The 12,707-nt window shown below is 44.1% G+C and overlaps 1 protein-coding gene across 8 annotated transcripts in view; it reads left to right on the plus strand.

The window, feature by feature from the left end:
* The window catches only part of LOC147026687 (histone-lysine N-methyltransferase EHMT2-like), a 189,557-nt gene that overhangs the window by 60,890 nt on the left and 115,960 nt on the right, over positions 1–12,707 (plus strand). For 6 of the 8 annotated variants that reach the window (XM_085882392.1, XM_085882393.1, XM_085882394.1 and 3 more), the window contains exons 5-6: positions 3,345–3,486; positions 3,653–3,792. The exons of 1 other annotated variant lie outside the window; for it this stretch is intronic. In XM_085882392.1, coding sequence (XP_085738518.1) covers positions 3,345–3,486; positions 3,653–3,792 — 282 coding nt within the window. The remainder of the gene's footprint in view (positions 1–3,344; positions 3,487–3,652; positions 3,793–12,707) is intronic. One more of the 8 variants, XM_085882390.1, reaches the window with a different exon arrangement.

Consider the following 12,707-nt stretch of genomic DNA (forward strand, 5'->3'; position numbering starts at 1 on the left):
CACTCTCAGACCAATGGAGGAAAGGACAACCGAGACAGATTTGAAAGAACAACCGACAATGTATTTATTTATACGTGCGCTTGCGCGCGCGCGCGCACACACACACACACACACACACACACACACACACACACACACACACACACACACACACACACACACACACACACACACACACACACACACACTGGTGAAAATCACATTATTTACAGGTCTTGATTCCCAAAAGCAAGCAATTATTAAAGTGAGTATTTACAGGCAAAAGGCACAGAAGAGCAGACTTAACCATAACACGTATTCTAAGACAATCTTATTTACACAAAACAACAGACATATGGCCATCATTCAATCCGGGAAGAAGAAAACAAGAAGAACTGAGAGAAAAGAAAAGTACAGTGCATGTACTTCCTTCCCTTAGCTCAGACAGTCTAACGGGGCTGTGCTGATCCAAATATACTGGGGAGGGGTGGGGGTGGGAGGATGGGAGAGATGGGTAGTGGAGTGGCAATGGAATGTGAAGCTGCATTTCTGAGATGTCCAGAACGTGTATGCAAGTCCTCTCTGGCGTCCCCGCTATGCCAACGGCGAGCAGCTCACACATGAACGCCTTTTGGTTCCGTGCCTCCATGAGAGCAGCTCAAGCAACCAGGCAAATTCCTCTCTGAGTCATCCAGACACAGTTGGCAAATTCCTCTCTGGTGTCCATGGTATACCAACGGCAAGCAACTCCATTTCCTGCAGAGCAAAGTTCACAAGAAGGCTGTTTCTTGTGTGTTCCGTCCCCTCAAGCTGCTTAAGCTCCATGTTATACTCTCCACACACCAAGCCGCGTTCTGGGCTTTTAATTTATTGCTCACAGGACAAGCTTTGAGGTGACTCTTTCATACCCTGTCTATCTTCTTCCTCCGCCACAGGATCTCTTTTCGGACAAGGACCAGCTCCGAATTCCTTTCTCATTATAGGATATGGCTTTCTCCCAACTCACTCGTGCGAGGCAATCTCTCATTGGTCCACATCCGATGTGGGTGTGTCCATGATCCAGCTTGTGGGAAATGCCGCTGTTTCTGAGGGAAATATTTACCACCGCCCCTCAACCCAACCCCTCGTGCGCGAAAGGCACCGCAGGAACCCTCTAGCCCCTCCTTGTGCACAAAACGTCCTTTGTACAGTACCCACTATCATGCATGCGAGATGTGCTACACTTATTATGAATGGGAAAAGCATGCACTTCGTGCTACAGACATGCATGTGAGAAGCGCTGTGTTTCACCACAAATGCTGCACCAAGCATCTTGCTTTGTGCCACGAATCTGTGAAATGCAAGAAGGAAGCATAAGAAGTACAGGGAAGGAAGAACGTGGGAAATGCAGTGAAGGAAGAATGTGGGAAAGCAATTCGGTGCCGGTCTGGAAGATCAGTTGTTTACGATGAACGATGGGTTGTTGGTGGTAAATAATAAAATAATGATTTGATTCAAATGAGGAAGACAGATGCACCAAAGGACGATAATAAACCTGCGGGGTTAAAATAAGAACTGATGGGATGAAAGATGGGTTATTGAATTGAGGTTTGGTGAAGGGGATTCTTGGTGGATTGAGAAAGGCAGAGGGGTGGAATGAATAGATGGGGTTTTGAAAGAGAGATTAAAAGGAGCAGAGGTGGGAGGGAAGACATCACACTGGGGAAACACAAACAAACCTCAATGCATCCCCTCCCACCCCCCCCCCCCCATTCCCCAAACCCTTAGACAAGGGGCAAATGTCTACCACCACATACAATTGAAATTAGTCATCCTCAGGTCACCTAAGTTCCCATGTATGCTTTCCCCCTGGATGTAGGACTCTGTCAAATGGAGATTGGGGGATTGCTCATCACACTCCACATGTTTCGATTTACCCACTGATCACATCACGTGCCTTCTGGTTGAATGGTTTGCATTGGTGGGAACAATCGTCGGGTGGCAGATGGACGGTTGTTCTTTGCGGATTATGTGGTTTAACCGTGTGAGACATAATCCTCGGTGATGCTCCCCATAACAGTCAGGAGGTGCGTCTGATGTATAAACGACGGATGGGGGCTTTTTTAGTTAGATATTTATAAGTATGCCATCCTGATGAGGGCCAATAAGCCCAAAATCCGGATAGGTGGCTCCATTTGATGTTTAATTGATGTTGATCATGTCATCTTTGTCTGTTTGACAGTCGCTGGGCTGATGCCTCTGGGTTGGAGGTGACGCTTTGGTGTAGGACGATGTCCAATGGAGATTTTGGGAGTGCTCATCACACTCCACATGTTTTAATATCTATATATATATATATATGTATATATATATATATATATATATATATATATATATATATATATATATATATAAATGTATTTTTATATATTTAGCCTGGGCGGTGATGGAAAAACCTATATCAAGATAGTGGGCCTGATTATCATGGTTATTGCGATAATGTCGCCATAATATAATGTAATTAGCATCTTGAGCAGCATGTAGCATGCAATAGCAATCTCAATAAGAACAAACTGGGCAGCCATAGACATGGAGTTACGTGTGTGTTCTGTGTTTAACTCAGTCCGCAAGTAAAGCTGCAAGTTCCATTTAAACTGGAATACAGTATCTCATTTCCTGGGTCGAGTTCAAAATTCTCATCAACTGTGCAATGGATGCCTTAATCGGGTGAATGTGTTGCAGGCGGCCCCTATTGGTTTAGACACTTGCAGCAAATGCCTGTGTAACGCAGATTCATGGTCACTATTCCAGTTAAGAGGAGCTATTTGAGATAGATCTTTGAAATTCGGCATGCCTTAAACAAATACAGTAATTAATAGGTGGAATTTCATACTCGTAGTGATTCTTTGCGCAGGTGTGCACAATAATAATCGACAATTTGAAAAGAATATCCTGCTCGAAGGAAAAATTGTAAATGAAGGCACAATTATAATGGGCATGTTCAGCTGATTTCATTGAATCGCAGGTCACATCTTACCTCAAAGGTCATCATTTAATATCCATCTTTCTTTTTGTTTCAGTTCTTCTGCCAGTTTGCAACGTATTTATTTTCCAAAGCTCTCTTTCGTTAATATGTAAAACATCCGGTGTTATAATTGATTTATCCTCCCTCACATTCTTTAAACAAACAATTTATTCATTTTAATCAAGCAATTCGCATGAATTTGTACCATCAAAAATAACGTTACGACCATTTGTAGCACCACTCGTTCATATAATTCTCCCATTGTTTGTCGGAAAGGCAAATCATTCATTTATTTGTTTCAATAACATTCCTGTTACGAATGATACATGCTTTAAATTCCACCGTCTACTGTTGCTCCAAGGTTATGGCTATGGCAGAAAAGATGGAGAGGAAGGAAGACTGTGACAATGAGATGAAGATCGATGAGTCGGTAGCTCAAGGAGATTTGGCTTTCAGGTTGAACCATCACGCAGACATGACGCCAGATGGCAAACCAATAGCAGGTGGGTTGTGGGCATCTTCCTTCATCTTTTACTTGTGAACCCTCAGTGGCTGCCATCTTGTCATTTTTTTTAGTATTTGTATTTCAGCAGTTGGTGAATTTACCCAAATGTTTTTCATCAACTAACGATGCTCTATTCCTTTTATTTATCGACCAAAATCCCATAGTACATCGCAAGCGAAAGCGAAAGCTTGGAACTTACAACTTTGGGCCGAAGAAGAAGAATAAAAGCATTCGTCACCAGAGTTTATTGGAGTTACTCCAGGGCAAGGCAAGGAAGCGGACGCAGAACATGGAGAAAACCCAGGCATGGTTTCCTCGACAAAAGCTAATTGCCTGTCCTTCTCGAGGCTCATTGAGATATCTCCACTGTAATAAAGGATAGAGAAGAATTCTCAGAAACACTCTAAATTTATCACCCAAAGATTCTTCAGCTCAATTAGGCTCTCATCAATAAGTGCGGTCAGTGAGGAAAATTTTTTTTTTGTGTGTAAAAACATCATCCCAAATGTTCTGGCACCTCACCCACATAATAGGCACAGTACTATTGATAAACTATCATCGTAAGTAATACCCGCTCCCATTGGGAGCGAAATATCGTGTCGATACCCACTCCCTGCTCGAGGTCCTCCTTCTTATTCATGTGACAGATGGATGGATGTGTTTCCTTTTAGTAATAGTAACACCCTTTCCCTCTGGAATCGAAAAGAGGTGTTAAGGTATTCCCTCTATGCCATAGGTCAGTCGTTAAACCACTTGCACTGTTCTCCATATACAGGTGAAAAGTAAAACTTGTCTCCCCATTCTTGCCGGTGGGGTGGGGGTGGTTGGGGTAGTGCGAAATATTACTATATTTTCCTGTCACATGAAATGAAGTCGGTAGAAATGTGCATGAGTATATGGATGGGATGCACTATAGAATGATCATTTTATTTATCTTTGTGAGTTTCAAAGCAAAATGTTGCTGTAATCGAGCACTGTAACTGTTACCCGTTGAGCTCTGAGTTATCCATGAACCCGGGGTCTTGCGGTGCAGCTACTTATGGGTTAACTCCGATCGGCTGTGGTTGTTTTTGTTGTTGTTGTTACCTTCCTTCCGTGTACTTTAATATACTTTTGTATCGCTCCGAGAATTATTATGACGGTAAGTCACCGATTTACGACAAGTCTGTTCACGTCGATTCAATAGAACATCGTGAACACATTCTCGGACAATAGTCAATTTCAGTCGCGTTGAGTCGGAAATAACGTTGTTCGATATTTTGAAGTTCAGTGCTGTAGTGCGCCTTGTGGAATTTGTAAATAAAGTAGCGCACTGTATTCCAGCGTTGAAGCGACAACGTCGCATTGTTCCGCAAGTGGAGAACTAACAACATGGTAAGGAGGCGAATTGGATGGATGCCGCGTCACTTTTTCTCCAAATCTCACATTTCATTCTGTGGTGAAGTGTATTTTAGTGTGTACTTAAGTATGCTTAAGTGAAGATTAAGTAGAGTTAGGGTGACCAAAAAAATTTTCCCTGGCAACGCATCCCCCCATTATAACACCATGTGTTTGGGAAAATCGTATCCGAATAACATAATTTCGTATAACGTTGCAGTTTTTAGGAACACGTCCACGATGTAAATTGGCGAGGTCTGTACACGTGATTGTGTGTGCCCCTTCTCTGTCTGAAAGGGTTCCAGCTTTGGTAGAATAATAAATGTTTCCATTCAAATCACCGTGTGAAGAAACCATTCTCAGAAAAGGGGTTTAAAAAAAAAGTTTTTGATTGAACGAACAAATTTTTGTTCCATTTAAATCAATTATCAACTTTGCAACCAATAAAATCAATAATTACCTTTCCATCGGTACCATTTTTATTATTCTAGGACAGCAGAAACCATTTCGAAGGAAGTGTGACAGAAAAACTGGGCTCTTTTTATATACAAATAAGAAAAACTTTTAAAAACAAGAAGAGCAATCAGAGATTGCAGACCCTTGCCAGGACTTGTTTTGTGTGGTGTTTGTGTCGTTTTGTGTAGTGTATTATGTGCGGTGTTTGTGTACTGGTGCATTACGTGATTAATAAAAGACATAACTAGAACTGCCACTTTATAACTGCTGGCAGTGATGACCGGGTACCAAGATGTCCCGCTTTGATGCAACCCTGCTTTTATCAGACACCTGACCCTGACCCATGGCATTTATTATCATTCAATTGAATTCAGAGTGGGGTGAAAATATATTCAATTCAAATCAAATGGAAGACCAAAGAGGAACAGTCCTGCATTGGAGTCATCAGAAGGAACCCAAACAAGCAAAAATCAAAGATGAAGTCAACAGGAGGAACCAGGAAAGGATTCACATTTCAGCTGCTACTCCACTACCCTTAATCTCAACCAGGCAAAGACAAGTGAGCCTTATTCAAAAAAAAAAATCAAAAAGAACCCAGATCCAAAAAACAAGTAATTCTGGCTGCCAGACCATGTTTCCGATCAAGTTGAAATTTAAAACGTATTCCCCATCATTACTAAATCATAATTGTGAAGTTTCATGTCGATTGATTAAGTGGTTCCAGAGAAAACATTATTTAATATTTTTCTTGAATCCAATATGGCTGCCAAACCATGTGACCAATCAATTACTCCTTAACAAACTTATGCACCCAAGGCTTGGGGAACATTTGTGTGAAGTTTCCCCTCGATCTGTCCAACCGTTCTGGAGAAGATTTTCATAGGTTTTAGGGTAACTCCAATATGGCTGCCAAACCATGTGACCGATGACGTAAATGTGTGAACCTTTTGTTACTCATCGATAGGCGGTCAAACGTGTAAAGGTTTACCTCGATCTGTTTAGCCACTTCAGAGAGGAAGGTTTTTCAAAGTTAAAAAAAAAAACAATGTCACTGCTGAATCACATGACCGACGACGTCATCAATTTTTTTTCAGTGGTCCATTTTATCCCAACATGACCCTCAAAAATGTTCATACTGATCAGATGTAGTGTTCCACAAATGCAATTATGACGTCACAGCAAAGGCACCTATGACAACATCAAACAAGAACAAATGTGTCCAAGAGCCGCGTCCTAAAGGCAATAACAACAAAAACTTCCGATATTTCGTCACGTGCCTTGATGGAGCCAATAGCGAGACTCGACCATGACCTTCCCTGTTACCACACCATGCCCAATAAAAAAAAACAATGTGTGCACCATACATTTCACTTCTTCACTTAAAACAACTCACACAGCACTTCTCACCCGATCCACGCACCAGCCATTGGACAGCCACTCGTGCCCGCTTTGTTTCCAATTACCCACTGTCCCGATTGTCACTCTAAAACCCAGCAGAACTTACAAACCCATGCCAATTTTCCCACAATTCATTTTTTTCCACCAAAGGAGGGCGCTTCGCCACAATCTCAGCAGCCGAGCATGGCCGTATATGCTCAGCCCAATCTAGTCTCCCCGACCCCCGACAGTGATCTCCGGACCCGACCTATGAAAGGGCATCTCGGATAGACCTGGCGGTTCAGCAGGAGGATTCACCCTCTCCGAGTCTAAAAGTCTATTGGAGGGTCCCTCCATCGCCGGGTACCGGCAATATCGTTGCATGTGTCCTCTTCGCCCGCACTGGAAACAACTCCCCATAAAAGGCCCCCGTGAGTATCGGTGAAATGTCTCTTCCGGTTCCGGACCCCCTCGGCCATAATCAAATTGCTCTATTGGCTGGGCTGGACCCCGCCGGTTTGGCGCACCTACTGCCGAATTACCCTTTATTAAACTTGACAGTTTCTGGCAAATTTCCTGAAACATTTGGGTAATGCCAATTTCTCCCAGCCCCCCTCCCTGATCCTGGATCTCTGCCTGTCGGATCGTCACCGATGGCCTCTCGGGCACCCGACCCGGCCGCCTCAACGAGGCCAGCCTGGCTGCGCACTCAGCCGCTCGGTGAACGGTGGGTGGATCCTGTAGCTCCACTAGCGCTCGGACCTCAGGGTCCGGAAGAGCAGCTAAAAATTTCTCTAATGCCAGTCTGTCCCATGCCTCCACTGTAAGGTCCCGATACGCGATCCTGACTGATTGGTAAATGTCCTGTGTCAGCTCCTGCACTGTCTCACCCGGCTTTAATCTGCGGTGCTGGAGCTGGGCCCGCACCAGATCACAGTTTGCCGCGAACCCAAACCGACGGCTCAACGCCTCGCAAATGTGGGAGCTGGTCAACATCCCCTCCGCGATCACGTTTAACACATCTGCGGCTGGTCCCCGCAACGTTGCCACCAAATTCCCTGTACGTTCCCGATCATTCCACCCGTTTAGTCGGGAAATACACTCAAATTGCGTCAGAAAAGCTTCAAGGCTCCCTGACCCGTCGAAATTTACCAGGGGGATCACTTTTACGGTGGCCCACTTCTCAGTTTCTCCCTTGTCCGAATCCAGCCCAGGGATCAAACACCCTTGTGGCTGCGTATCCAATTTCAGAGTCCACTGTGGCCAAAGATGTTTTGTGGTGAGGGTCTCATGGGTCAATTTTGCCTCCTGTTCCAAACGTTGAATGGACCGATTCACCTCTTCCCGCAGGATCCTCTGGGCCCGCACAACCTCCTCCAAGGCTCCGTCGCGAGTTTGTAGCTGCTCCTCAACCAACCCGGACACTCTACTTACAAAAGACGGCTCTACCAGGCCTTTATCCAAGACTTCATCTTGGCTCATAATTTTATCTTGTTCGTCCAAACGAGCCTCCAATCCTTTTACCTCCTCCGCCAAATTTATCCCTTGCTTCCTCAGCTCTCCCCATTCTTCAACTTGCAGCTGCATACGAGCATCCACACAGACACGATGATGTTTCAGGCTTTCCTCCACCTTATCAACCCGAATGTTCGTTGCATCAATTTTATCCACCAATTTCTTCCGCATATTTTCCCCCTCCAATGTAATTTCTACCTTTGTTTCCTCCAATCTATCCTCGAATTTACTTTGTATTTCCCCCAATTGAACATCCACACACTCCTGCATCTCAGTTTTCATTTTCTCCATCTTTTCCCCCAATTCATCCCTCATTAAATCAATCCGTGCACCCAACTGTTCCCCCATTACCCCCAATTGATCTGTCATTTTTGCCCCCTGTGCCGTCATTGCACTCATTAAACGTTCCAACATTGTCCAGATCGACATCGCGCCGGTTTCCGGTGCTGCCGGCCCCGTTACGGGCGATGAAGCACGGTCCACGCTTGGAATGGGGGAGGTTCCAACCCTACCCCCGTCTCTCCCTTCTTCCCCCGACTCGCTGCCAGACACGTGGCCTTCCTCCTCAAACATCTGCACATCCGCCATGGTGCAGAAGTCCCGTTTGCCGCCAATTAAATTTAATTTGAAAACTCCCACCAAAATTTTCCCGCGCTCGCGCGCTTTTCTGTAGTAATTTTATATTCCAATTCGTGGCGAGATTTTAATCTTGGTATATTCTCCCGATACCAAATATAATTTAGAGGGGTTCGAACATCCAACACCCTGACACCAACGTGACGTCCACGGGACTTGAACAGTCCCGCCAACGTAGAATGAGCCGAAACGATGGAGACGGTTTATTTGTTTATAACCCAAACATGGCGGTCCTAATCGCTCTACCGCAAACGGGACGAGGAAGGTGGCACGAGTCGCTTTTCACTGAGTTGATGATGTTTATTTGTTTTTATTATTACCAGAAATAACAAGACTCGGCAAGAAGAGGGATCCGGGGCGATTCGACGGGATGGTGTGGGATCGGGCGTGGGGAAAAACACAGACAATTCCAATGAATAGACAGTTCTCAATCCCTCTAAGGCGCCAAGCACACACACACACACACACACACACACACACACACACACACACACACACACACACACACACACACACACACACACACACACACACACACACCGTAGCTATTTCTGGTGGTCAGGCTGGACCGTGGTGTGGACGCAACTGTCCCTGGATCGGCGTCGGACGAGCTGGCCTTGCTCTCGTCAGGGGGGCAGGAGAAACCGTGGTGCTGTCGACCTCCTGGTCTTGGCCCAAGTCCGCTCACAGCCGCCAGGGAACCAGTTCTGGCGCCAAGTTGCGGGCAGGAGAGTGAGGCAGGTCCGCCCGCCGTTCGACCCCGTACTCCGAGTCAGCAGAACCCCAGATCCAACCAAGGTGAGGCACGAGGCTCAGCAAGGCTCCAAGACACGATCAAGAACACGATCGAATCAGCACAACAACAAGGATGCTCCCCGCGCAACAGCCTCCCCACCAAAAAAAACCACGATCTTTTGGTTGTAATCTTCTTCCTCTTCCTTTTCGACCCCGAACAGAACCTTTTTATCCTTGGTCCTCGTCACTTCCAATCGAGCTGTTTATTGGCCCACTGCCGTCGCCTTCTGCCAATCGTGATCACGGGGCGGAGCCATCCGCTGCACTGTCCTGTGACGTCACGGCCAGTCTCCAGAGAATACCAAAAAGGGGTTTACGCAGACACACTTACCCTATCCCGTGTCCCTATCTAATTACGTGACAATTATCATTTCCCCCCTTGAAGAAATGAACATTTACTAGACAACTTATCACCACTGAATTGCTACTTATTACATCGAGATCCTGGTAAACTCGAACAGCATGGCATACCTAATTAAACATCCGAATTACCCTTTGAATGCATACCCCCCCCTCAAACGTAACAATATCATTTTTGGCCATATCTCTCAATGGTGAATAATCACTGAAAAAATTCTCAGGTCTGGATCCGGATTCGGATCTTCACCAAAATTAAGCGTTGCCGTCCTTGGTCAGTCAAGTACATACACAAATTTTTTTCAGAAGGATTGTTTGAAAACTGTGGCCAAAACCGTGTGACAAATAGACAGACGGACAGACAGACAGACCAACAGACAGATAAACGCGACTGACCAACATACTTGGTAAAGAAATTTTTTCGCCAAATCACAAACAAACAAACAAACACACAGACGGGGTGAAAACATAACCTCCTTTCACCTTGGGTGACGGAGGTAAAAATGCAAAATGATGTCAGGATGGTATGGCAAAAAGTATGCAACCAAGTTAGGGATGGTCACGATAAATTATCATGTGAAAGCATCTCGACATCTTTCTTTGAATAATGGTTGTTCTTGTCCATCCCTGCATCCATTTACAATGATAGTGCCTGTTGATTGTTTCCATGTATGAATGAATTTAACGAGTGAAATATAAGAAAAAAAACACACACACAAATCAACAAGTGATTGTGGTGATTGGAAAGCCAAATCAAAAGAGCTGTTGTGTCATTTGTAGGCACCACCATTTTCCACCATTAACCACACCTTAAGTAATATTCCACCGTTAACCACACCTTAAGTAATATTCCACCGTTAACCGCACCTTAAGTAATATTCCACCATTAACCACACCTTAAGTAATATTCCACCGTTAACCACACCTTGAGTAATATTCCACCGTTAACCACACCTTAAGTAATATTCCACCGTTAACCACACCTTAAGTAATATTCCACCGTTAACCACACTTTAAATAATATTCCACCGTTAACCACACCTTAAGTAATATTCCACCGTTAACCACAACTTAAGTAATATTCCACCGTTAACCACACCTTAAGTAATATTCCATCGTTAACCACACCTTAAGTAATATTCCACCATTAACCACACCTTAAGTAATATTCCACCGTTAACCACACCTTAAGTAATATTCCACCGTTAACCACACCTTAAGTAATATTCCACCGTTAACCACACCTTAAGTAATATTCCACCGTTAACCACACCTTAAGTAATATTCCACCGTTAACCACACTTTAAATAATATTCCACCGTTAACCACACCTTAAGTAATATTCCACCGTTAACCACAACTTAAGTAATATTCCACCGTTAACCACACCTTAAGTAATATTCCATCGTTAACCACACCTTAAGTAATATTCCACCATTAACCACACCTTAAGTAATATTCCACCGTTAACCACACCTTAAGTAATATTCCACCGTTAACCACACCTTAAGTAATATTCCACCGTTAACCACACCTTAAGTAATATTCCACCGTTAACCACACCTTAAGTAATATTCCACCGTTAACCACACTTTAAATATTATTCCACCGTTAACCACACCTTAAGTAATAATCCACCGTTAACCACACCTTAAGTCATATTCCACCGTTAACCGCACCTTAAGTAATATTCCACCATTAACCACACCTTAAGTAATATTCCACCGTTAACCACACCTGTCTTTAAAAGTGATTTTCTGTTGTCACAACTGTCAGACCCGATGTAATATTCTGCCGTTAATCACACCCATGTAGTTGTGATTGGCCCTCGGGTAATTGTGTTGCCCCACCCTCACCAGGCTGATTGATAGGCATTTTCCCCTTCATATTCCTTTGCGTAGTTATGCAGTTATGTCGACTTTTCATGGAATTCTTTCAAGTTATGAAAATTTCACGTTCATGGAACTTCCCACTCTACAATGCAGTAGATTAGTGTTTAAACCAAGTCGTGAGCTTAAACAAATTATGAGTTAGGCTGTCTGTAAAAATAAATAAATCACAAATTGGCTGCTTGGGGTCGGTCATTTTTGTAGCTTAGCGATGGTTTTGTGCTCCAAAGGTTTTGAGAGTGTTATTGGATGGCAAGTCTTCCTCGGGCAACAGGTAGGTCCTTTATAGGTTTTAAAGTTTGTATCTTAGTCGATTTTGTTTGAAGATTTGTGTTGTCGTAAACCCATGGGGTTTCCAGTGCCATCTCTTTCGGAAGTTTAGGGACTTATCTTATAGGAAGTCTATAGGACGAAAGGAATGGAAATAAACTTTGCACTATCAAGTAACAAATTGATCACTGTCATTTCCTGCGTCAGACATTGTTTTATTGTAATGCAGGCAGTGCTGTGGCCAGCTCTACCTGTCAATGCAGCTTAGATTGAGGCCATGCGTCCCCCATGCTGTCCATTTACATGAGTTTGATGCAATGCAAACTTATCCAGGACCCGGCAATTTTTTTTTTGCCAAAATTACTGAGCTGGATCTGAACTGATTTTTTGATACCGAGTCACAGCCCGAGTCGAGCATTGTAATTGAGGATTGCATTGTTTAGAGAGCTGGATGCTTTAACCACACCGCTGGTCTCAGGTGATCCCACAAAGCCATACGGTTTACTGTTACACTGTGGATGGTTTCTTTCCTTGCCAATAATTTAAT

The sequence above is a fragment of the Eptatretus burgeri genome, chromosome 5, assembly GCF_056783735.1.
Source record: "Eptatretus burgeri isolate ZD-2024b chromosome 5, Ebu_testis_v1, whole genome shotgun sequence".
NCBI classification, from domain to species: Eukaryota; Metazoa; Chordata; class Myxini; order Myxiniformes; family Myxinidae; genus Eptatretus; species Eptatretus burgeri.